This window comes from Pyrgilauda ruficollis, unplaced genomic scaffold (assembly GCF_017590135.1).
Source record: "Pyrgilauda ruficollis isolate IOZ18807 unplaced genomic scaffold, ASM1759013v1 scaffold89, whole genome shotgun sequence".
Taxonomy (NCBI): domain Eukaryota; kingdom Metazoa; phylum Chordata; class Aves; order Passeriformes; family Passeridae; genus Pyrgilauda; species Pyrgilauda ruficollis.
In genome coordinates, this window is record NW_024530932.1 from 1,321,178 (window position 1) to 1,347,057 (window position 25,880).

At 43.1% G+C, this 25,880-nt stretch overlaps 1 protein-coding gene across 4 annotated transcripts in view; it reads right to left on the reverse strand.

Moving 5' to 3' along the window:
* Positions 1-608: 608 nt before the first annotated feature.
* Positions 609-25,880, reverse strand: part of ADGRL3 (adhesion G protein-coupled receptor L3) — a 252,647-nt gene continuing 227,375 nt past the window's right edge. For 3 of the 4 annotated variants that reach the window (XM_041488241.1, XM_041488240.1, XM_041488242.1), the window contains 4 exons: positions 24,022-24,118; positions 8,529-8,657; positions 5,073-5,124; positions 2,856-3,043 (listed from right to left, as the gene is read on the reverse strand). In XM_041488241.1, coding sequence (XP_041344175.1) covers positions 2,983-3,043; positions 5,073-5,124; positions 8,529-8,657; positions 24,022-24,118 — 339 coding nt within the window. In that variant the 3' untranslated portion in view covers positions 2,856-2,982. Of the gene's footprint in view, positions 3,044-5,072; positions 5,125-8,528; positions 8,658-24,021; positions 24,119-25,880 lie in introns of all 4 variants that reach the window. The other variant, XM_041488243.1, reaches the window with a different exon arrangement.

Consider the following 25,880-nt stretch of genomic DNA (forward strand, 5'->3'; position numbering starts at 1 on the left):
CACTCAAGGGATTTGAAGGGGGAGGCTGGAGGAGAGCAGCAAAGTGCCAGTGGGCCATTGGCAGAGGTGGGGCGGGAAGGATGGTGTGGCCAAGGATGCTGAGGGCATTTGGCATAGGCCCGGAGCAAAAAAATAAAGAGACAGCAAACAACAACCAAGAAGGCCTAACAGGGACTTGTTTTACTCTTTGACATGCTACCAGCAGTTTTTAATCTCAGAAAACCCAAATTAAAAAAAAGAAAAGAAGAAAATTAATAAAAGAAAAAAATTACAATGATTAAAAGATATGACACGTGAAACACTATACTCAAATCATCCATGTGTCGTTGGCTACTTTATACAGTAGGCACAAAACAGACCTAGAATCACCTGCAACAAATGTTAACCAGTGTTGTTCTTGCCCCTAAACAAGTACCACCACAGCCTGATTTTTCTAGTCAGCCACAGCTGCATAACCTTTGTGCTTAAATTTCTCAGCTTAGGCCTCCTTTCTTCGGCATTGCTCACCCATGCTGTAAAGGAGTGGAGACTCATACTGAAGACATTAATGGAGAGAGGAACAACAACGACAAAAAAAGAGAGATTAATTGTACAGTACATACATACAATATCTTCTAAATCGTGATCAGTTGTTTATTGGTTGGCAAACAAGCTTCACTTTTACAACAAATATTAGTAATGAGGTCATTCAACTGCTGAGACCGTACAAAATGGATCATAAATTAAAAAAAAAAAAAAAAAGAGAAAAAGAAGAAGAATTCATACTCGTGCTGCTAATTTACCTCCAGAAAGCCTATGTTACTTAAAAATCCAGTCAAATAAATAAATTTCCTGTTAGGAAAAATAATGAACGGAGGATTTTTTTTTTTAATTAAAAATCACCGCAAAGTACTTTTTAGCTCACTACGCGTCAATCTATTTTCTTCTTAACCACTGCAGTACAAGTGCCTAAACCGGGGACCAGACTGAGCCGAGAAGGCCCTTTGCTCCTCCAGGGAAATGGCCGTCTCCTGTAGAACCCCCACTACAACTACAGAACCTCCTCCCAGTCCCTGGATGTGACCCAGGGGCCGGGCTGAGGGGCTGTTGGCCAGAGATGCTTCACAGGATTATCGTCGCGATGGGTTGTGCACTGACAATGAGGAAGTTTGCCCTGCTCTAGTCTGCCAAAAGGTCTGCTGGCAACATGCCGTCTGAAAAAGGTTATACAGCGAGGAAATTAAAAGGCTGCCTTGGCTGAAAAGAAATGGTGATGGTGTTACTAAAAATGGTCCTTAGAAAGTGATGTTCGGGGATTTTTTTTTTTGCCCAGTGAGTTTTTTTACTGGGATGGGAAGGGGACAGAGAGAAGGAGCAGTGGACGAGGCAAAATAAAATTAAAAAAAAAAAAAAAAAAAAAAAAAAAAAAAAAGGAAAGAGTTATGAAAAACCTTGCTCCTACTGGTAGACAAACTTACAAGACCAGCACAACAGAAAAAAGTTCTTATTTTTTTTTCCACTACATTAACAGGGACGCAAGTTCTGGAGGAACAGAAAGCAGACTATATGTGCAATGCTAGTATCTGTACATTACATAGAAATTGTTCGCTTCTCTTTTTCTGCCATTAGTTTTTATCATCCGTTAATACAGCAAAATGTAAAATATGCCTTTAGCACAAGATTCTAGGATTCCCTTCTGTCTCATTAAATTTGTTTACGTTTTGTTTGCTCCCGCAGCAAAGGGCGCTGCAGTGAAACCAAGTTGTGAGTGACCATAACCCATGGTGTGACCTGGATTGGTAAGAAAGAGTTTTGCTAGCTTGTTTTACACAGCACTCCCACCTAGATGCGTCATCGCTACTAGCTTCAAATGCACATTTTTGGCCTTTTATTATTTTTTTTTCCCTCTTAAATCAGGTCCTTGGTATTAAGAGCAACACAGCATCAGGGATTGTTTAAACAAACACGGCATAACTTGAGAAGGCCACGAAGTGTGCCGTTATCTATCTCTTTCATTAACATAATGAAGTCTGTCTGGAGGGAAGAAGGATGGGAAGATAAGGGGGGCACAGCAGTTACTGTCCTCTCCAGGCCGGCCTAAAAATTCCAGTAAAAAAAGTCTGAGAATTTCCTTTTGAACAGCATGAAGATTTAGGAGTACACACAATATTACCACTGTTTGGATTAACTCAGAACAGTAAACCGAGTGTTACGGAGAGGCTTTTAGTTGTCTCTTTGTTTAATTTTTGCTGAATCTTCTATAGACTAGTGACCAAGTGAGCGGGTCCTTTTGCATTGCCGTCCGGAGAGGTTCCCTCTTTGTTTGGTGGGACTATAAAACCGTCGCTGCTGCCTCGACCTAGCTGGTAGTAAGTGTGTAGCTGATGGACGTGGTTCCTGGAGCCAAGATTGGGCATGCTTTTGTAGTAAACGTCGTCGGCATCGCCACCGCCGCTTTTCGCTGGTGGAGGATCGGTCTGGGTGCTGGCAGTGACGCTTTCCGTCATGGGCATGCCAGCCAGTGCGGGCATACTGGTGTAGAGAGAATCCCTGTTGGGCGACTGCAGGTCGTCCGTGTGCTCGTTGGTCAGCAAAGGGAAAAAGCTCTCGCTGTTGTCTTGCGGGATGCGACGCCGACTGTAGAGGTGGGGCTGGTGGTTGTCCGCTGAGTACACCCGGGGAGGTAGCAGCGGGGCGTCCGACTCCTCGTGGATGAGCTCCAGGCCCAGGCTCTCCTCATGGGTGAAGGAGGTGGCGTCATCCAGCACGATGGCATCGTCCTCGCTCCCGCCGCCCACGCTGTTGACGAGTTTGTTCATCAAGTTGCGGCTCTGCTCGCTGGAGCGCTCATGGTTGTTCAGGTAGGAAGGGATGTAGTTGGAGGTGAGTTCCTTCAGGATCTTTTTCTCGAGGGCGTTCTCCGTGTGGTTGTACCCACGGTCAAGGATTTGCACGCAGTTGCTGAGGTACTCGCCGCTGGCGATGCTGTAGCTGTTGCCGTGATTACCATTCAGTGGTAGAGTATCCGTGACACTTGTATCCCTGGCATTGTTCAGAAGCCCCTCTGAAAAACATTACACAAGAGAGGGTGACTTGTACAAACAGGACACTCATGCGGGATGTGCACACTCAAACCCCCTTCCTAGGCTGCCGCAGCTGCTGGGGCTGGGCAGCAAGGAGAGCATTGCAGCCAAAATGGGAGGGCGCAGCTCCATCTAACCAGCTGGTGGTCAAGGGCTTCCCACCAAAAAAATGGAAAGCACTGTCAAGTGTGTGACTTGATGTGGAAACATCCAGCTGGAAGGATAACCTCTCCTGGCCAGCATTCTCCTATAGCTCTTGCCCTCTATGTATTCCTGGGGGAGCTGAAAAATTCATGACCCTGGGGTGGTCCCAACTGCCCTGGCTCTAGGAGCTTTGGAGGAAGGGGGCAATTCCTCCCAGCTGAGGGAAAAGCATTTGCAGCCCAGGCTAATCACTACCAAAGCTTTGTTTGGGAGTGTATCCTTCCTAGAGGAAAAAAAGTCTGCTCTCCCCTTTCGCTGGGCAGGCTGTCAGGATAAAGATATAAGGACTGAAGGGCAGGATTCAGGGAGTAGCAAGGGGGAGGCACAAAGTACTTCCTGGCCCAGGATTTTCCGGAACAAGGCTAAATGCCCTACCTCTTCTGGCTTAAGGGCACAACCAAAATTATTTACTCCACACTGGCCAGGTGGGGATTTTCTAATACAATTGATGTTGGAGGCAGCTGTTCTGGGGTCTTGTGAAGCCTTTAAAAATAGCTCCTATTCCACCTGCAAAGTTAAAGCAGTGGGTTCAGCAGAGGGTACAGCAAGTACCATCAGTGCCATGCTATGGTGGGCTCATGGGAACCTGAGAGGAGCAGCAGGGTCTCGGGATGTCCCCGCTCTAACTGCCTGTTGCATCTCCATAGGTGTGTCAATGCTGACAACATGAGGCTGGAGCACAGCTCTTTCCCAAAGCACTACGGGAGATGGCAGGGAAGTGCTTTGAGAGCAATGCCAGCATGGGTGGGCAAGGGAGAAGAAAATCAGGCCCAGCAGTTAAGCCACCATGCTTTTGTTTTTGGGATCGCTGGTCTCCTTGGAAGGAGAGCAGGCATGGGAATGCATGAAATAACTTATTGACCTCTCAGCTAAGGCTTCAGGCATTGCCAAAAACTGGCAAGCAACTCCCAGCAAGGCACAGTGGATCAGAGAAGCCATTAAACTGACAATTTCAGATGAACAGTTGTTCATACCATGCTTAGTACATGGCATGTGTACCTTCTGAAAATACAGGATTCAGTCTATATCTGCGATGGAGTAGTTGCTGTATGTCAAGGGCTGGAAAGCACTACTGAAGGCTTCTTCTTGCTTTTGAATGAAATGCCCCAAATGTGTCCGTCACCTTTTGGGTTTCTGAAGCTTAGAGGGTGCTGCTGTATCCTGGATTCCCCAGAAAACGAGGGAGCTATGCCAAAAAATCAACTAGCCATCACAGACATAGAGCAAAGCCGTTGATTTTCACGGTGAAAGCTCTCCAACCGAGTCACGATGCTTGGGGAGAAATGAAAAGTGAGCATTTTTGGGGGAGGGCTGTATGTAATGGGTGACAGGTACAACAGCATCTGTTTGATGGTTACGTTGAGTAACATATGCATTGAGGCACCGAGCACTGTGCTCCTGCTGCCAATGCATGGATCTGGGGTTTGGTGCAGAAATAAAATGGGAGGCATTGCAGGTGAGAACAGAGTGGGGGCTGCAATGAAACACACTGTATAAAAATGCCACGACCTCGCAAATAAAAACATGAAGTTGGGAAAAAAAAATAAGCATACACAACTAAACGAGAAACTATGCTGGGTAAACAATACCACAAAAATGGGAAATAAACAAAGGAAGCATCCTCTAATCTCATCTATATATATATATGTACACATACATATATATATACATACATACATACACACGCATACACATATATATACATGTCTATTCATAGTCTTTTGATTTCAAAACTGTGAGATTAATTTCCTTTATTAACTACATCATCTATATGTGATGCAATAAAAGTGAACTAAAAAAAATTACATTTGATATGCAATGTTTAGCTTTACTCCCATACTTGTCTCTCTGTAGGGCTCTAAACGACAGCATGAAGAAAAGGAAAGAAAAAACAACAAGTAAGCTTACAGCGACAGTAGGAGAAACATGAGTAAAAAGCAAATTGATGATATGCAGAAAAGAGAGTTAACGGAAATAATTTCCACTGCCCAGAATACATGAATTTGTTACAAGGTTTATTTCAGGTTAAAAATATTGACATTTTAGACAGAAAAAAAATTATTTTTCGCACAATATGCAATAGTCTACATTTTTATTTTAAAAAATTATCACATTTAAACTGTTTTCCAATGCCATTATAAAATGTTCAGCGTGCAACACAAATGAAGAAATAATGCCAGGAAATTTAAGAAAAGTCTAAGTCTGGTAACAGTCATGCTTGAAAAGACAGGCACTGTCATTGTCACTTCCAAAGTCTTAAAATGAATGGCTTTACTTACTGTTAGGTATAATAACCCCTGTGTAGCTGAAACTGAAATCTGTTTCCTTGCTAAAAATGTTTTGCCGTCCATCTTTTGCAACAGTGCTTTGTAAGAGTATGACTTTGCTCATCATGGGGCTGCTGGCATTTTACAAACTTTGGTAAGTCTGATTTTTACTTTAACCAAACATATGGCAAACTACATGGACTTGGCAAAAAAAAAAAAAACAAACAAAAAAAAGAAGAATAGTAGTTTGAATAATGGCATTGCTAAATGAAACTATTAAGAAAGGCTTAAAACAAGACAAGTCAGAGAATAAGATGAAGAGGCAGTGATAACGCTCAGCTTCCCACTCTTCAGTGGTCTGTTGGATTTTAAGTAGAGCTTGATAATGGTTATTAATGCTTGTGAACACCTTCTCCCAAAATTAATTCTGACAAAAGGTGTTGGGATGTTTTCCTGCTTTGGAGAGACTGAGCCAGTCTATGTCTCTGAGCTTCCAAAGACAGTGAGCACTCGGCCCCTCACCTACCACCTCCTCCTTCCTCTACACTCTGTGTCCTGTCAAGGAATCACTTATGCCACTGGAACAGAGGATTGTGGCCTTTTAGGGTCTGATTCCCCACCTCTTTCCAAGGGTAATTTTTAGGACTTCCTGCCCCTGGTAATTACCTGCTACAGATGTGGCAGCTTTTGCTTAAGCAGAGACAGTATTTTAAAATACGTGACTGGGGAGGGGAAAAGAAATAGGTGGACCAGATCAGTCCCTGGTTCCTTAGGGTGTCCTGCCCCACCCATGGCCAGCACCAGAAGTGATAAATGAATGAGCAAAAGAAAAAAATCACAGCCTTAGTGATGTGGAATGGATTAGTTGGATGGTGTTAGCTAAGAATGCCTCACTGCATGCCAACCACAGCCAAGGCACACCCAGAGATGATGACAGCATCTACTTTTACAATGCACTCTCCTGGCTTTATAATTCCTGCTGGTGCAGCATCCCCAAAGGGCCACCGATACCACTAGGCCTGGCTGGTTTTGCTACCCTTCATTTCTGCCATGGGATCTCCTAATAGTCACAGTTTGTAATTGTCCAGGGACCTAACCAGTTTGAAAAGTAATAGCTATACCAGTTCTATGGTCATTAATTAACTCGCAGCCTCCTGAAAAGAATGGGTTGGGTTCTGCTCCCTCTGAAGTCAATGGCAAAGCTCCAGGAGCTTAAATGGGACCCAGGTGGTCCCATTCTCTTTCTTCACCTCCCATGGATGAAGCCTGGATAGGTTTCTCTGTTACTTATCTAACTGTGTTGAACAGAAAGGCACTTGCAAAAAATTTATGTTATTTTTATGGAATAACATTCTGTTAGCTCAGGTAACTGTATCAGATTCTAGTATTAAAAATTTGAAGAACACAAAATTATCAAAATACATGTAACACACATTTCTGCCCAAATCACCTGTGTTCACAGTTGATGCACCCAGACCTGAACATCAGGACTCTTCTTAAGGCAAATGCTGACCCAGCATTACCTGTTGCCATTTGATTTAAAAGACTCCCATACCTCAAGGTTATCATGCAAGAAACTAGTCAGAACATCAAAGCTCATTTCCACATTTGCAATACACTGAAATTCTTAAAATTCAGAGCATTTCATGTTTAACAGTAGCCCCTTTTCAAAAAAGCATTCTTAGAAACAAATTTATTGCACAAAGTTAGCATAGTTTAGGAAATTTAAATAAACAGCAAAAAGGTCAAACACGTGCTTTCCTTGTGCTTTGAATGCAAATATCCTACTTATGCAGTTCAACATCTATTTCTGTCATAAACAACGTGCTGCCATAGAGTACAAAGGGGGCTTTCCTGCTTGCATTATAACCATCATTATTTTCCCTCTCTTGGATATCCTTTGCTGGGAAGTGATGCCTTCACTGGGAACGGAGAGCTGAGAGAGTGCTGGCACTCTTGCACTGGAATGCAGTGCTACTCTGAAGTGATTGAGCCACCTTACAAGTAAGACAAAAAAAAAAAAAAATCCCATGGAAAGGGCAGAGCAGGATGGAGCCACCAAGAGACTGGAGCTGTCAGAGCTCCACACTCCCCATCTCCTCCTCAGACCCTACTTAAACACATCTGCCTCTCCCTCACAGAAGCACCAGGACATCAGCTTACAAACATTGTCCCTTCCCACAGAAGCCAGAGCAGAGACAAACATGTAGGTGACAAATTTCCATAGCAGAAACCTCCATTAGGTACAACTGACTCTGCCTCTTTTTTGTTGCCAAAAGGAGGATATCAATTATTATCTAGTTTCACTACACCTTCTTTTGATTATTTTTTTTCTCTAGCAACACAGATAAAATGTATAAATGCAAACGGCAAAACATTTCTCATCTCAGCTCTGCTCTTTGGAGCTGGCCTACACTTCTTTCTTCAACCGTTATTTTTCTTAGAGATCAAGGGCAGTTTTGTTTTATTTTGCATTTTACTCCCTGTGCAAACCAGCGCACTGCTGGCCACATTTCTGTAGGCCATTTCAAATGAGAGCAGCTTTGGTGGCAAAGGCCAGTTTAGCTTCACTTACCTTCAGCGGTGTTCCTGTTTCTGAAATGAATGGTTTAACAAGGAAATGCGCTGACAACAAAGAGAGGAATGGATGTGTCCGACAAAACACACACACACAACTCCAAAACAATACAAAAGCAAGGAGACTGAAAAAAAAATTGAAATCAAAATACTATGAATGCTTTGAGTAAAACTGACAAGAGTCTTTCAAAGTGAATTGGATTGCTCATGGAAAAAAAGCATCTGGAAGATGGAAAGATGCATTGAAATGAAAGGGAGGGGAGAGGATCTTTTTTTTTGTGCCCAGTTCCAAAAAAAAAAAGTGTGTGTGCGTGGGGAGAGAAAAAGTAAAAGGAAGAAAAAAAGAAAGAAATGGGCCAAAATAAGCCACAGAAAATGGAATTCTCACTAGAAAAATTAGAGAGAAACTCCAGCACACCTTGTGCGTTGTACATGCTGACAGAAGGGTTGTTATAGACCGCCGATTCCCCGAGCAATGTATTATAAGGGTTGTTAGTGCCATGAGGACGAAGCAGAGCATTGGTTATAAGATGATTAGCCATGGCTCCTGGAGCAGCCCGATAGAAAGACAGAGAAAAAAAACAACAAAAAAGGTCAATCAGGCAAATGTGGTATTAAAAAAAAGGGAAAAAGAACATTCAGAATGACAACAGTTGAAATAGTCCTGATTACAAGCAGCCAGCTAATTAGACTCGGAAAACTGTATGCCACTAAAGCAGAACAGATGTTACTGACGATGCACAAATCCAAACCAACGCAAAAGAAAATGTATCAGAAAGCGGATAAGCTACATTTATGGTGGTTCCCCAGTTGCTCAGAGTGTAAGCAAGGCTGCGCCCACATGCTTGCTACAAAGAAAGAAAGGAAGATGGCAGCCTACACAATGTGGGGGGAAAAACTCTCCAGAAAGTGCCAAATGAATAAAAAAAAAAAAATATATATATATATAATGACTAACAGACAACAGCACATTCAACTCCCACTATGTGCTAGGATCTCTTTTACTGGTCCTTCACAACACATCTAGATCAAAAAAGCAGAATTAAAGAGAAAGGATGGAGAATGAAGCCTCTCCAAAAGCTCTCAGCATTTCTCAGACAGCAGCTGTTTCTCATGTCTAAGAGGGCAAGTTTCACTTCAGCTACTTCTCTGATATCACCATAAAGAACATCCACAACCACCTGAATCCATTCTGGAAGGTGAGAGCACTACAGCTCTGCCACGCATTTCTATCAGGAATGAGAGTGGCCAGGAAGTGCATGTCTCAAGGCTTTCTGTGTGCCCCACAAACACCTTGTTTCACCATTCCAGCACCTCTTTGCTGCTGTTTCCAAGCACTCAGCCAACAGTTGTCCATTGATCTTTGGTTTATCCCTTGGAGACGCAGCCTCTGAACCTGTGCTTTTCGGGATCATCACGGCTTGGCAGGCAGCTGCCAAGACCTACCTCAATTCCTATTGTAGGCATCAACCCAGGAAGCAAACTCTCCCCCTACCTTTTAGCTGACCTACAGGATGAAAAACCCTTAAGCCCTTGCTCTGGACCTCTTCTAATCTCCAGAAACATATCGAATAAAAAAACCTTGCCCTTCAGGGCCATTCCTACTGAGTTCTAGAGCAGGAAGGATGACCATGGTTTTTAACCTCCAGGACTAAACTGTAAAGACAAAACCTTTTCCCCAGGAAATTAAGTCATTGGTGGGGCAACTAGAACTAGTTAGGACAGGACTGTCAGAGAGCTCAGATGGCCTGGCTGCCATCAACATCCGATAGCTTCAACCCAAAGAAGTAACTGAAGAGCCAATCCTCGAAACCAGTAACCCTTTCAGGAATGCTTTTACCAGTGTCTGAGGCATGGAGTCCCCATTTGCCTCTTTTAGGTGTGGAGGTGGCCCCGTGCCGAAATGAAGGCTGTCTTTGTGGGGCATGTAGGGCATTGGGTACAATCTCTTTGGATGGAGTTGCTGAGGATATATAAGCCCTGAGGACCTCTGGCTAGTACAAATCCCCTTAGCAGGGAGTTCTCTGAAAGCTCACACCTACTAATTATTTACAGAAAGGCAAAAACTGGCCAAACCTCAGGCTAGGTGGAGGCTGCCTCCTGCCCTGCTTGTATGCAGGCCTGGGATGACATTTCCCCATGTCTTTGCAGGTAGAGGAGGGAGCAGACAGTTTCCTGCCTCTCCCCCGTCATCCCCCAGCATTTCCCAGCCCCAGGCGTATGGCATTAGCAGATCACTTAACCGGTCTTTTGAGCACAGGACAAAGTAGAAGGCAGTGTTGTATGGGGGCTGCATGCCAGGGAGGCTCCTCGACACATGCAGCTGGAAAAAAAGACTTGTTTTCTCTCACCTGATATTTTTGTCTATGCTGATGGAAAGCAAGATGAGCTGCTGTGTTTGAAAATAAGGAAACAAAGCTGTCTCCTGTAAGAAAACATTATATGAACGCTTAACTAAGTAACCTTGAATGTAACTAATAGGTAAATGAGTCAATTCTTTCTTTCTGGTAATGTGTTTTCTCTCAGTCTCACATTCATCTGGGATGAGGGACTGCAGGAACAATTTCTCTTCTCGCACTAGTTTTATACGAGTGAGCACTAAGGCCATTAAAATTGTTTCTGCTTTCATCCCATTTTTAATCAAGCCAGGCCATAAAAGATTCAAAACGGGGCTCACTTTTATACAAGTAATGAGAAAGTCCAGAGTTAATGCCAGCCATAAACTCAAAAGTGATATAATCCTCCCATTTGAGATTTAACCCCATCTCCAACTCAGTCCCTATGAGAACTGATATGAAAAATATACCCATGGTGGGCTTTTGAGCACTTTAGCTTGAGGTGTCTTTAAATGCCAGCTGCTATAAAGAACATCTCACCCAATAAATATATCCATGGCCTGATCTCGACTAGTGAACCCCAGCAGGCAGGAACAAGGTGATCCCACCATGGCTGGGCAGGAGAAGATGTTTTGCATGAGGGATGCTCTCAGACTGTGACAAGAAAGAAGGGATCAACCAGTGTAAGCACGTAAATATAGGTTTTGCTTGCCTTCATTTGCCAGAGTGGCGGGCTCTGGAATTAACTGAATTCACACAAATATGGCTCTTTCAGCCAACTTTTAATACATATCCATGATTCTGACTACAAACTTGGCAAAAAAAAAGTTGAAAATACAGAGTAAGTAAGTAATTTTTGCTCTCAGGTATGTAAAAGATAGGGGTTGGTACTACAGCCACCCATTCCTGTATGCAGCAACTGAGCAAAGAAATTACATCTTCTGGTTTCCTCTCCCATGATTTCATTAAGATTTTTTAATTTACTGTTCAAAATGCCACTTTCAGTGACAGTACTGAGTAAGTCTGGTGCAAATCCAAAACAAACCCTCCGCTAACATGTTCAGATATCTTTCAATACTTTCAGAGACCAAACTGAAACTCTGAAGCTTAGGTTCCTGTCATGGTGAACTGGCAAACTTCTTACTCTGTGCACGACACAATAAATGTAACTTTGGCATCTTAAATACACAATTACATGTACCCTGTATTCATAAATTTGGGCTCTTGTTTCTTACTACCTGCTCTTCAGTTGCAAAATTCCCAGCCTAAAAGGGTGCTGAGAGAGGATTGTATCCAGGGTCCAAAAAGCCCACAGTTAAAGCTTTTGATAAAATGGTAATACACCGAAAAGCCCCCAAAACAAAACAAAACAAAACCAAAAAAAAACCCCTCTCATTATTTAGTTTCTCTTTCCCAGGAGAAAGAAAGAAAAATGTAATACCAGACATATATTTAAGTATCATCCTGGCTTTTTCATACCACTTTATCATTGCTATGGCAACCAACAGGACTATTAGGAAAAGCAGATTAGGTCTGCAGATGAGGCAGGAGCAGAAGGAGCAGGTAAACTATGGAACTATGGCCTCATTTGCATGAAAATGGCCTTGGTAATAGAAAGCCAACAAAACTCCAATAAAATAAGCACAGGATCATAGCAGCATGCTCTCCCAAAACACCATGGGGGACAGCAAAGAGGTTTATTCTGTGTGAGGGTGCGCATCACTGGGGCTGCAATTACAAAGGTCAGTGCATGTCCAGGGGCCCAAAAACCAGAAGGATCAGAGCTGCAAGTGCCTGTTGACCACCTGGAATCTCCTCCCTGTCAAGCACTCTTGGGATGGGATCCCTGGCAGCTGTCAGGCCCGGTGTTGGCAATGTGCCCAATATCTTCAGCAGGCAGCAGTTATCATCACTTACTTTTATTTGTTCACTTACTGCTGGATCCTTGGCTCTCAGCATCTGTGGTGCAACACAGACCTCTCCCAGCAAACCCCACAGCTCTGTGCCATCCTTGCTTTCCTACATTCCAGCAACAGCAGCCCCAATACAAATCCCTCCTTTGCCATCTGCTGCACCACCTAATCCCAGCACACAGTCACCACTCCTTATTTAATTAGGGGAACTGCCTTCTATCCAGCTGTGCTGAATCACCTCCAGTTCTGCTAGTCAAAGGCACCCTACTGAAAGCAAATGCATTCTGTCTCCAAACCCCTGTCATGCTGTATATGTGTGGGGGCATGGAAAAGAGATGGGTTCAAACTCACAGGTTCACCTTTTACAGCAGCATGATGATATCATCGCAAACATTTAACAGCAGAACTCGCACCTCTACAAAAACATTCTCTGCAACCACACTGTACAACTACAGTCCCAAGTCTCTTTGTTTCCACTCGTATTCAACCAAAGTTCAGAGCAAAACACAGCTACCAGGTCAGCTCTAATATCCAAAATTGCATTCAAATTTGGGTTTCTGGAAAGGCCAGTGCTCAGTTCAAGGCTTCCTGATGCTAGATTTCCTCAAGTGAAGGATTTGCAGGCTGTGATCACAAGGAGAAGGAAATTATGGTCTTTCAGAAGGCAAGTATTTGCTCCTTCCCCTCTCACAGCATCGATGATCCTCATGATTCAAGCACAACAGATCCAGCCGTGCTGGATTTAAAAGGCCAGGAGAAGCCATGGCTTGTTCTCAGGGTGCAGGGGGAGATCTGGAGGGTTGCACTTTTGACTTGCAAACTGAGAAAAACCAACCAGGACAAAGAAGATGAAAATCCCACCATTTTTAACATCGCTGTAACCAGACACAAAGGATTCAGATAGCTACACTTAGCTACTTTCTGTGGCTATGAAAGCAGGTATTATTTTAATGACAGTATGCAACCAAATGGAACCTTTTTCTTTCCTTTCTAAGGTAGAAATTGATGTCTTTGATGCAGGACAACATTGAATGTAGAAATAATTTTTTGGAAGAGATTTGTGTAATGACTGTATGGGAAAACTGCACCTTGTTAAACACAAGTGTGGTTTATTCACTCACTGAAAGCAAAGAATGAAAATTATGATGACAAGCACATGTTGCCAGACTCTAGACTGCATCACTCAGGAATAAAATTTTAAAAAATTTATTGTGGGCAGCTGGCTGACAAAGCTACACAGGTTACCTTGAATGATCTGCATGGTCTACCCAGCTGGAAGGGAAACAGATTCAACTGCTCCTCCAGATTTTCTGAATAATACTGTTACTCACCATGGCTCTGCCTGGCTGGAAGGGTTTGAGCAGCACTGCTTTAACTGGGATCATCTGTCTGCAGAGGCACCACCACCACCATGTATCTTCCTTGACTTCTGCTCTTTTCAATTGCATACCAAAATATTTTTGGTATGTGCATTTTAGCAGGGGATTGGAGAGATTCCCCCACTGCTGAGAAGATGTGACAGAAGAGCAGTTTTGCTGAGAAAGGAGAATGGACCAGCTTATAAATTTAACTGGATGAACAATTCAATGCTTTAAAAATGTCCACACAAAATCAGTATTTTCCAAATTAAATGTTTTCACTTTTTGTTCCAGAAGAGTGGCTGGTATAAAAGCCGACTTTGACTTCTTGTATTATTTCAACTCTTTATAAGAGTAGAAACAGAAATAGTTTAGAAAAAGCACATCTGAGTCATAACAAAATGTTTCATTGCCTCTGACCCAGCAATTCCAAAATTTAAATTTTCTTGGGCTTTTTTTGTTTGTTTCAGAAGGAAATACATGTCCTGCTGTGTTTTCAATCCATCCCAGTCCTATTTCCTTCCTATTTTGCCAGCAATGTGGCTCCCTTTCCACAAAGTAAGGGCACAGTGCTGTACTCCTGCCTGCTCTGACTCCTGGAACGCCCAGCTTATCTTGTGGTTCAAATCCAGCATGAACCAGGTCGCTCAGCTTCTTGCACACCATGTCCTTGACTTCAGACTGCCTTGCAGGGACAAGTGACAGCCAGGAAGGACATGAACCATTCCCTGAAGGTAGAACAGTTCCTGAGCTATCAGGAGACATGGTTTAGCTTGGACACAAATGATGTGGTAAGAGCTCAGTCTTCCTCTAAGTGTCCACTAAAACAACCCTATAACACACGCTGCCTTACCCAAAATGTAGTGAATAGCTCAGACTTGAATGTCACTGGAATGGCCTCTCTGCAGTGATTTCAGTTTGTAATTTCTGGCAGGTTTTATACTTCACTCAGTATTAACTTATTCCATTTTGCTCCCAGGGAAACAAAAGCAGGTTTGTAGGAGTCAAAGCTCTAGTTTTCTTTGAGACTTTGCTCACCAGCATTCCACCGTGTGCTTTTCTACAGGTAGAGCTTTCAAGTATTTAATGAGTCCTGGTCTTCCATGTGTTCAAAATTTGTTCTAACAATAAATGCAATTATGATGAGCAAATTCACACATATTTGCTGGAGGACAACAGGTATTTTCAGTATTTTTCCAAGTTCCTTCCAACAAATGCTCTGACATTTAGATTTATCAAGCTCTGTTCTTATAATAGCCAACAGGATTCAGTTAATAAACTTCAATAAACTTCCCTATTAAATTTCTCTCAAATAGGTTTGTTGTCACTTGCAGCATCTAATCTATTCATTGTGAAGCTATTAATACTGACTGCAGTGAAATGGAGTTTCAGCAAATGAGGTTGTTAAGCTCTGGGCCATCTTCTGCCACATGAAACATCTCGTGCTTTTATGCAGAGACAGAGGAGCGAAAGTATTTCTTTGTCCCTTTTTTCCCCTTTCCTTTCTTTGGCCATGATTTCAGATGACAAACTTCTGCTGGATTATAATGTGCAGGCCATGCTCAAAACACACAGCTAGTCCACATCCATTTATAAGTATTTGCTCACTCATTAGTTACTTTTTCACTGCCTGGAGGAGAAACATTGTCCCAGGATGGGACATTTCTTTATACCACCACTACCCCTTACAAGTGTTTACACCACACTGTATCTCGACTATACGAACATGCATTATCCCCAATTATTCCTGTTCATGATTATTTCTCACTAAACATGAGGCCCCACCTAAAATGTGCAGAGAGCCTTGCCTGTGGTGAAAATTGGACCATGCTGCGAGGAATCTATAAAAGCAGCCATGCTTTCTTCCTTCCTCCTTCACAGTCACCATATTAAGCCTGCTCTGCAGCAATACTCTGTCAGATCTAATACTCCCCAAAGCCTGCTCTGATTTCAGAAATTGCCTTGCCCTTACTTTTCCTCTTTAAAGCTGATCCACCTAATGACTGAACTTCCAATTATATGGCTGTCAATCCCAAAATCAAAGCCAGTTCATAATATCTCCCAGAGGAAGAATGTCATGTCACTCACTGAAATCACTGCAACAAATCTCAGCTAACTCAGTTCCAGGCAGCAGAGAGGCAAAATAAACCAGGAGAATATCAACAATGGGATTAATTTTGCACATAGGCAGAAATAAGAGTTAAACTCCCTAAGTTTTGATCCTTGATGCAGAAAATCATAATTTTTCTAGCATAAAATGTACAGCTGATTAAGAAGGGGGTGGGTGGGGGAGGGGGGAGATAAAAAACCACCAGAAGCAATTTGCTAGTCCAAAAGGCTGATGACTTTCTCTTACAAAGAGAAAATATTCCTCTGCTGTCACCTACCTGGAACTTCTCTTTACTTCATATATGATTATCAGGGTGGGTCATTTTGAGGCCAGTTGCTGACATTTAGCCAAGCCAACAGTTGCTTAACAGGGTTGCAGAGATTTTTTGGCTTAGAGACAGCAGTCCCTTGTGACAGAACTGGTGCAATGGCATGTGGATTACTCCCTCCAAATACACCCACCATCTGGGCAATGGGTTCCAGGAAGGGGAATCCATGGGGTCAGGGGATGGTAAGTGTGTCTGTGAGAGTTACAAGAGGGAACAGAAGAAGCAGAAGGGCAGGGGGAGATAAAACCAAAGAACTTCATTAGGAAAATGCCTAATGGTGGTGGGAAGATGGGGAGGTGAAGGAACACCCTCCTGTAGTGGGTAAACTGGAAGTTTGAAGTCTTGATATAAATTGACTATGCTATTTCTTTTGCAGGCTGTTCCTGGACGTGTGAGCACTAATACAAGGACCCAGGGTGCTGCGACAGTGAGCACCCTTGAACACCAATCTGCCCACTGAAGAGTAGGAGCTGCAGCATTTGAGCAGCTGTGGATGGATGAGATGCTGAAAACAGGCCACAGGCTGCCTTTGGATTAACAGGGAAGTGCTGTCAGGGATTCTACACTGCTTATTACCCCTTGATTTGCACCAAACAACCAGCACCTCCAAAAACCCCCTTCTCAAGTAGCAGCCTTGACTTAAAAAAAATAGAAACTGAACATCTCATCATATTCCAGAGGGGGAAGAGACTGGCACTGCTGCTGTTTGTGGCTAAACCAGAGGCCTCCAGGCTCCAGGACCAATGGACCCCTTGAAACACAGACTAAATTTCCCAGGACTAAGGGCTTTGCAATGTGAAGGATGATGCTCAAGGGCTAGGACTGCTGCATCCCTTAGGTTCATGCAGCAGGTTGCCCCTGCCAACTCAACAACATAAGGCACTGACACCTCTCAGCACTCTGCACAAAGGGACAGGTTGGGGCAGAGTGCCTTGTTTTAGATTTGAAGCAATGACAATGAAGAAGTGAGATAGTGAGATTTGCACGTTGACAGATGATGGTCTCTGAATGGTCACTGAGGCTGCTGTCCCTGCCAAAGGCCACCCCAGGTTCACTTTGATAATTCCTCTGCATTTACATCCATCAAACCCTGAGCATGACTGAAAACAGAGCTCAAAGCTTTTAAAGCATCTCCAGGGGGTGTTGAGTTTTAAACAGACGTGGCTCTTGCTCGGCACCACATACCCAGCTGTGCAGTGATGGTACTTACAAGACCAAAGTGTCTGCAGAAAACAGACACTTTTCTTTAGCCCAATTGTCTTTGAGCTGTTAAGTGCTCAAAAACCAAGAATAATGTGTATTTTTATATCCATGAATATTTTGGTGAGTTCCCTTTAGGTATCTACAGATGCATTCATGAACAAGGAGAGCAACTGCAGGCACCTTGGACATCCTGTGAGTCCTCTGCACTGAACCTGCTTACCCCAGAACCACAAGTGGAACAAGAAATAACGGGGAAAAAAGTGACCATTAACACTGCTGCCAACATGCATGTTCATACGGCCACAACTCATTAATTTAAAATTAGTAAGTCCCCATAACCTAAAATGATCTCTGAAAGAAATGACATGAGAGCTGACTGACTTAACAGGAGAAACTGGGGCACTGTTTGCTGCCAACTGTAAAAAATTACAACAAATGGAAAGAAAATGGAGGAAGTATTTATTCTCTAATATCTTCAAGCCACAAGAAAACCTATAGGTGTTACTCAGAGTAGGTAAGAAGTGTGTAGACAGACTGTGATAGATGATTTTGTGGTGTCCTCTGAATATCCTGTCAAGATGAGGAGAGGTACTTCCACCTCTCCTAGATCTTGGCTGCTTGCTGTTTGTTTTATATGCAACATAAATTTAGGCAGAATCTCTGTCAGGCTGGTCGCACTAATCCATCAAGGAGCAAACAAGCATCTTGTGAAAGGCTGATGCATGACAACAGTAGCACTTCCACTGTCCAAATTTCCACCTTCTCTCTGCTTTATCTAGGCAGCAAAGGGTCAGCACTGGCAAATGGGTTATTATAATGAGCAGCAATTGCACTTTGAAGAGTACCAGGGATGGGGTGTGAGGTCCCTGGGGGATCCAAATTCTGCTCCTTTCTTTTATTTTTTTTCTTTTTCCTTCCTCCCCTGCTTGCCTGTGCTTTTTACCACACCAAATTCCACCCTGTTTTCACTGCTGTATTGGACAGTTATGTCCACACCATGGCACCTACCACCCCTGCAGACAGCTAAACTGAAACTTCTTCATCTTGCAGCACTGAGACACATCCAGCAGCCCTCATCTCAGCAGAAAGGGCAGATTTGGTGACCAACACCTGACTCACTGCACTGTCTCAGTGCTAACCTACACCTCCTGTCTTCCAGAGTGACAGTCTCCTACCAAAGGAAGAATTTAACCTTCTACTGGTGTTTTCTAAACAACTGCTTCTGAAAAATGCAGGAAAGTAAATCCACCTGAAAACAATTCTGCAACACACACAGTTGTCCCTGCTGAATTCACAGTGCAGATACAATTTCAGCCTGGAAGTCACAGCTTAATTATATTTTTGGGTGGGTGGAAGGAATTTGATGGGAGATTTCATTTAGGAAACAATCAGGTCTCGGTTGGGTTAGAAATCAGGATATTAATGTTCTTCATTTTAATTTTCCTCTCTGACTCAGATTCCCACTGTTTGAATTTGAGCTCAATTTGTTCTGTTCATTATGAAGAAATCCACATGAATTTGACATTAAACTGCTTACCTCTGAAAACAGTAGCAATAATTTCCTTTTTTCCTGTGTGTGTTTCAGATTAAGTCTTTGTGGTTGACATAAAAACACAGAGGAGAAATAATAAAGCAAAGGGAAATCAAGTATTTATTCTGGAACGCTACCCAGAAGAGGAAACATGCAACAGCACTTCTGCATTTGGGAAGAAAAAGCAAAGGGGAGGGACAAACAATACCCTCATTTCCATTTCCCATTTCAGCCCATTTGCATGGAAGCAAACAGGGAGTGAATATGGGATAATATCTGTTGTGCAAATACTGGGGATCTGAGGGCTTTGTGGTGACCCTGATGGGGTTTGCTGGCAAGGGCCTTCTCTCTCATGAATGGACCCTTAGGGCCACATGGATGAATTTGTATTTAAGACTTACCATCCTTCAGGAAGAGCTGCCAGGGATCCTGGGCTCCAATGTGGAACAACTTTTGAGGTCCTTAGGACCCCCATAGGCCTCGGTGATCTTGATGAGACCCACCAGGAAGCCACAACCCTGCTCAGCTCTGGGCACCCAGTCCTTGCCTTGTGTCTGCCTCCTGGCTTGATCCTGGACCTGCCTTGCAGCTCACTTTCCAGCCCTGTCTCTGCCAGTATCTCCTGGCGGTCTGGACCAGGTTCATCCCCTCACCTTGTCCAGGGCTCCTGGCTTAATCCCCTGTGGCACAATGAATCATCACTGGGGGTTTGGATTGGGCTTGACTGTCCCTCAGCTCCCAGGCGCTCTCCCTCAAGAAACAGCTCTGCTCTTACAGCTCCCTGCTGTTTCTTTTCTTTCACAGTACTGGAGCAGCAATGCATGCAGACCACTGAGAACAGCACTTGACCCAACACAAGGCACTTCTGGAGCAGTTTCTAATATCTATGAAATCTGATGGCTTTACCCCTGGCCCAGTTATTTTCCTCAAGAGGGAAAAACTACTATGTGCTAACTTGAATTGATATACACAACTCCATCTGAACATTTTCCTTTTACAAAACACTGCCTTGCACCAGTGACACAGTCCTTTGTCTCTGCTGCTCTTGAGCCCCAAGGCTCAAACAAAACAAGGAACAGGCCCTTCTTTAACAGATAACTTCCACTTTTCTGCTGAAAAAAAATCATACCACCACCTCCCTTCCCCCATCTTGAAAACCTGCAGGGTAACAAAGTACCACATAGTTCATAAAGATTTTTTTTTCTCACCCAGTTTTCTCATATCTGAAGAGAGACACTAATTACTGTATTGCCTCTCACCTAAGACATGGATAAAAATAGGCTGGTGTCACATTGCTGTTTCATGCTATGACTGCTTGTTTGCAAGGCTGGCTGAGCTATCCCAGAGCTTTCTGACATTAACACTCCAAAGATGCAAACAGACACATCTCTCACGATCCTGCGGTGCCCAACTGGATGCACCCAAAGCTCAGGCAGGCTGTTGCTCTTCCTTCATACATTCCACTTTTGAGCCTGCAAAGCTCTAAACTCCAGCAAACAGTCCATCCTACATGCATTCCTTTTGTACTACTTTTTCAGCACAGCATCCAAGTGCCTGCATTAAGATCACACACCAAACACCCTGCAGGCAGAGGGAAACTTCTTTTTCCTACTTATGAGGTAATCAGCTTGGTTCAGCTTTTACACCTCTGAAGTTTTCAGCACTAGGAAAATAAATGTAGAGCACAGGTCAGATGTGAAATACATGGAAGAAGCATGCAGCCAGACCCAGGGTGTGAAAAATTGGACAGAGTTGCAGAGTGGGAATGCAAGGAGCAGTATTCCCCCTGGATCCTGAAACAGACCATGGTCATGGGCTGGACAGGCATGCTCTTCATTTGACAGTAAAAAAGAAAATCTGCAGCCAGTTTCTCTTCCCTTCCTCCTGATTTCAGTGATATAGCAACCCCAAATCCACATCACTACAAAGCCATAATGAGCAGCAAGGGAAAACAAAGTCAGACATCCTTTTATTAATCAAGAATTAGATGCTACCTTCAGGAAATATCTGAAATAGTCTTATATGCCCTAGGACAGAGTAAAGTTTTCATCACAGAACACATCACATCAGATATATGCCTGAAATTCCTGGTGTGATAAATTTGAATAAGTAACATTATGGTCAATTACCTGGGCAGGGAGAGGGGGGAATAGAAGATAAAAAAGAATATGAAGCTGAAAAGAGCCATAAGCAGTGTGTTACCTGCTAAATCAGAAAAGGACATAGCTGTATGTCTAAAGGAGGGATGCACTAACACAGACACCATATTCCAGACTGAAGCCCAGGAGGTTCATGAAGGAAGAAGGGATGAGATGTCATACAGAAACGCAGGTCATCATACAGGAAAGATGAATAGCTAGAGCAGTCTTGCCTGGGATGTTACCATGTGGCAGGAGGCTATGAATATGATGAATGGTATCAGGGAAAAAAAAAGGTTTCAATGAGATAGCACCCCAGTTAGTGGTGTCTCACTGCTTTCTGCTCCCCCAGCAGAAACATGAAAACTCAGTGCTGGCCCAGGACATGGAGAAGTGGAGTTAAGCTCCAAGACCTGGATGCTAAGACAATTCTGGGGACAAAGGATAATTTTCTTCCTGTTTTAGAACACAGGCTGCTCTCTGAAGCTCCAGGGAAAATGCCAGCACACATAGAATGTTTAACCTGGGATGATACAGATAATTTTGTGCAAAATTTTGTGTCTAGGCTGGGAGGCTAGAGTGGAAGTTTTGAACAGGAATGGGACCCTGTTGTATCAACCTCAGGCAAGGAAAACTACGGACCATACAGTTCAAGGCTCACATTTGAATCCTCTGAGTCTTAATAGCATGCTAATCAATAAAACATTAATGAAACAGCTCCTTTAAAAATGAATATATATGTAAATATTAAGAGTAAGACAAGAACTGTGAAAAACATTGCCCCACTGCTCTGTTCAGACTGCAGTTCTCTGGAGAGTTTTCTCTGTGGAAAGCCCTAAGACCACGAATGTTGCTTTTCAGCTAAAATAAACAGGGTAAAGGGAGAAATACCTGGAGTCCCGTGCAGCTGGGATTACTGTTGATGTCAGGTGTTTTTCCATGTGGAACTGACCACCTGCTGCTTTGGAGATGCTATCTCCCACAGAAATATTTTTAACCTCCACTTTGCAAATACTTCTGTTTACCAGACAAAACCCCTCAAAACCCAACAACAACAAATATTGTTCCTGCCTGTGTGAAAAAAGGGAGGATGACTGTAGAATTGTAAAACTTACTCAAGTCACTTCAGTGTTCCACCTAAAAGTCTTCCCCTCTAAAACAGTTATCAGGCTGCTTGTGGAGCCCGTAGAGAGATTCAGGCCCTTCAGGTGATTCACCTCATCCAGTGTTACACAAGGAAAATAGCTGGAAGAAACCTGCATTGAAGATGCTTCCCCTGCCAGTTCATTTCCCAACTGACCTTTAAATAACAGGCACATGTTGTAACAGGCTCTCACCACACTGGGATGAATACTGTCCACTTGAAACCTCTTCACTTGTTCCAACTGACAGTCATATTTCCCTCCTGGCTCAGAAAAAAGTGCACAACCAAAAAAGGAGAGATACCTTTCTTTTGCTAACAAGCCCAGAAGATCCTGTTTGCTAAAACACACCCCTTGATAACCTCAGCTGCATCGGAGAGCAAGTTCAACTTCTGTGCTAACTAAAGGAGCAAACATTTCATGCATAACACATTTTGGTTTGCCACTGAGATGGAGCAGTGGATGGATGGCTGAGGGAAACAGTGGCTCTTGCTGGAACCTTTGTGTGACAACCAATTCCCCCCTCCATTAGACCTAGACTGCTGCTCTGCAGTCTTTAATGCAGAGACAGAAAGAGACGTGAGGGCGATGTATGTGGATAAATCAGGCATTTGCAGTAATGGAACCTTATAGTCAACTTTATTAATGAATCTTCAGTGCAAAGGGAAAATATCCTGACACAAAAAAGACCAGTGAGTTAAAGAGCAGTACAGCTCCATGTTGTGCCTTCCCCCTTTACACTGATTTGGGCAGCATGTATAATGCTCAGAGAACAGAATCATATACCCCTAGTTCCCCCAGCACACAGCACTCAATACTACTCAGCACTAGTCAAAATCCTTCAAGGCTATCCTCAGACAAAACTCACCCTAAAATCAGTGGGAATTCAGTGAGAATAAAGACTGAACAGGAACCAAAGTCCCAACTCAATTCTCAGTTGAGCTTTGCAGACTAACCATCAGGACCGGAAATACGTTTCATTTTCATCATCATGAGAGAACAGCTAGGCCCAGTAATCCCAATTCTACCCTCTCTTAATTTCAGCATCAACTGGACAGATAACACAAAACAGAGTTTGGCATCTGGTTGCTCAAGGTTCATTCATAAAGTAGCTGCATAGAAGAGAAAGGAAACAACCTCTGAGGCTCTTTTTCTGGTATTTTGTTACCACCGCTTTCCTACAACTCCCTGAAAAACACTTGGTTTAAAAAAGCTGTTCATATTTCCCCTTGTGCCAGACACCACATTTTGTTTGGCATATACATTTCTGATAGCCTTTCCTCCACAGATGTCTATAAAGTTCACATCAGTCAGTTCTTCAAACTACGTATATTAACACCAACACAGACAATTTTGTTCCAAGCACAGTTTTTCCTTACGTCTATGTTCTGCTGTTCACTTTTGCTTCTGTAAAGATGACAGTATTGCTACATATGCAGGACAATCAGGACTCCTGTGATGCTTAACACAGGCTGTACAGTGCTGTAATGGCCCATTTTCACTGTCAGCAACGAGGCCTGACACGTCAGCAGCTTCTGGCACTAGCAGCTTTCTGAGGGAAAGGGAAGATTTCAACTTAATTTCATTTCTCTCTTTCACTTTTTCTAACTTCCTTCCAGAAATGACAATTCTTGAAAATGCACGTGTAGAAATAAAGAAAGAAAATAAAAAGAAGGCAACAACCACCACAAAATCTCCTCCCATTTATCACTGTAACATTTCTTGGGTGGTAGAACAGGGTTTGGTGACATTTGGAGTGAGGAGGAAAAGGGAGGGGGCAAAGAGGAAACATATTTCAGACTCCTTAAAGCCATCAGAAGAGTTAGAGATATGAAAAGCCATTTATAATTACCTCTGTTGAGTGAAGCTGAACTGTTTATATCTCCAGTAATAAAGGAAGACTCGGACTGCTTTCGAACTGTGTCATTCCACATCCTACGAATCCGGCTCTGAAGGGGGATTGAAGCACAGCAGGCAATGAATTTTTAGCAGCTGTAGAGAGGTTTCTTTCTGCCTCACTAAGGATGGCTACTGGCATGTCTAACTCAGGATGAGATTTGCTTCTAGCCAGCTGTAAGCAAGCAGTTGCTGTTTTGTTGTAACCTGCCTCATGCATGCCAGACCCTGTCAGACTTCGTAACACAAATGCCTACCTCAAAGAAAAAGTGTATAACTGAATTGCTTGCATCTTAATTAAAAAAAAAAATAAATCATGCATGAGAGAAATCCAGACCCCATGCCAGCTGCAGGTTTACCAATATAGCACCAATAATGGCAAAATAACCTACACACAGAAGCACATGTGCTTCTCATACTCAGACAACTTTTTTCTTATTTTCTGTGAACTGTAACAGAAGACTTGATTTGTATCTTTGTGCCCCTGAACGAACAGAAGTTTTCTATAGCTATTTTCCATCTTGGGGATTTTAGGGGGGCAAAAAAAAATCCCCACAAATGAATGACTTCTGTTCCCTTACTGAAAAATCTGTGATGGTTTTGCCATCTGTGGTATAGCTTCTGCTACTGGCAAAAGTGTCCTGAATATGTTGGCTTTCTGTTTTCAAATATGCTGTGAAGTATCTGCCTCTGTGGCATTTACATCGCTGTCTCACTCCTCCCCAACCAGACCTTGCAAAATACCAAAAAATCAGCCAAAATGCATCTTGTGAGCAGTTCAGTCCCAATCCCTGCATAAAGGTGACTGGAGAACCCAGGTGTCCCAGGGAAACTCTCCCTCACCTCATGTCTGTGACCCTGATGGACCTTTTCCCTGGCTGTGTGAAAGTGATGGTAGGTGGTCTGAGGGACTGGGAAGCCTTTTTTCCATTGTGACAGACCACGTTTTCTTAAGTGCCAAAAATCCATAGTGAGATTTTAGCCATGAGAGATTTACCAAGGCCTAATCATATGGTCCCAGACTGAGAAGTCCTAGATTACTCATTAAACATGGAATAACAGCATCTCCTAATAATGCATTAGCCCTCTATAAATGGAAGTACCATGTGACATGAGGCCTATGATCTTTTACAGTAATTATTTTTCACCTGGACATTTAATTTATTGTATTTCTCTGACATGATCCATTGTAGATTAAGTATTCTGTTTCCTAGGTTCTTCTCAGAGAATAAAGGGATCTTAGAAGCTTTCCTCCTCATGGTCTTCTCTAGTTAAAGTTAGGAGCCAATGTTTTCAACAACTCAAGAGTGATCTCCATCTACTCTCCATCACCTGTGTGAGGTTTCTCCTGGCTACAACAGGCCTTTGGAACTTCCATCCTTTCAAGGACATGCTTCTGCAGGCAAAATTAATCTTCCTTGGTGCCTCAGACCTCACCTGACACAAGGGGACTGCTGCCAGAAGACTCAGTTCACCCTCAAAAGGGCTTGTTCTCTTGTGCTGGGACTGGTGAGAGGGGGGGACCATTAAAGTCAACCCTTCTTGGAGAGGAAGGCACCAGCACAGCAGCTAAGTTTTGTAACACCAGAGGCTTTCAAATGAGCCACCTAAATGCTGCTGGATATTTTGAGTTTTGGACATTACTAGGATTTGATGGCCTGCTGGAGAGAGGTCTATATTCTATTGCTTTTATTTGGTCTGCATAGTTACCAGACCTTTGAAAACATCGAAGCAGAGCTTTTGGATGACATCTTGGAAATCACTGCAAATAAATAATGATTTGCTCCGAGACATAAATTGCAAATTAGGTTTTCC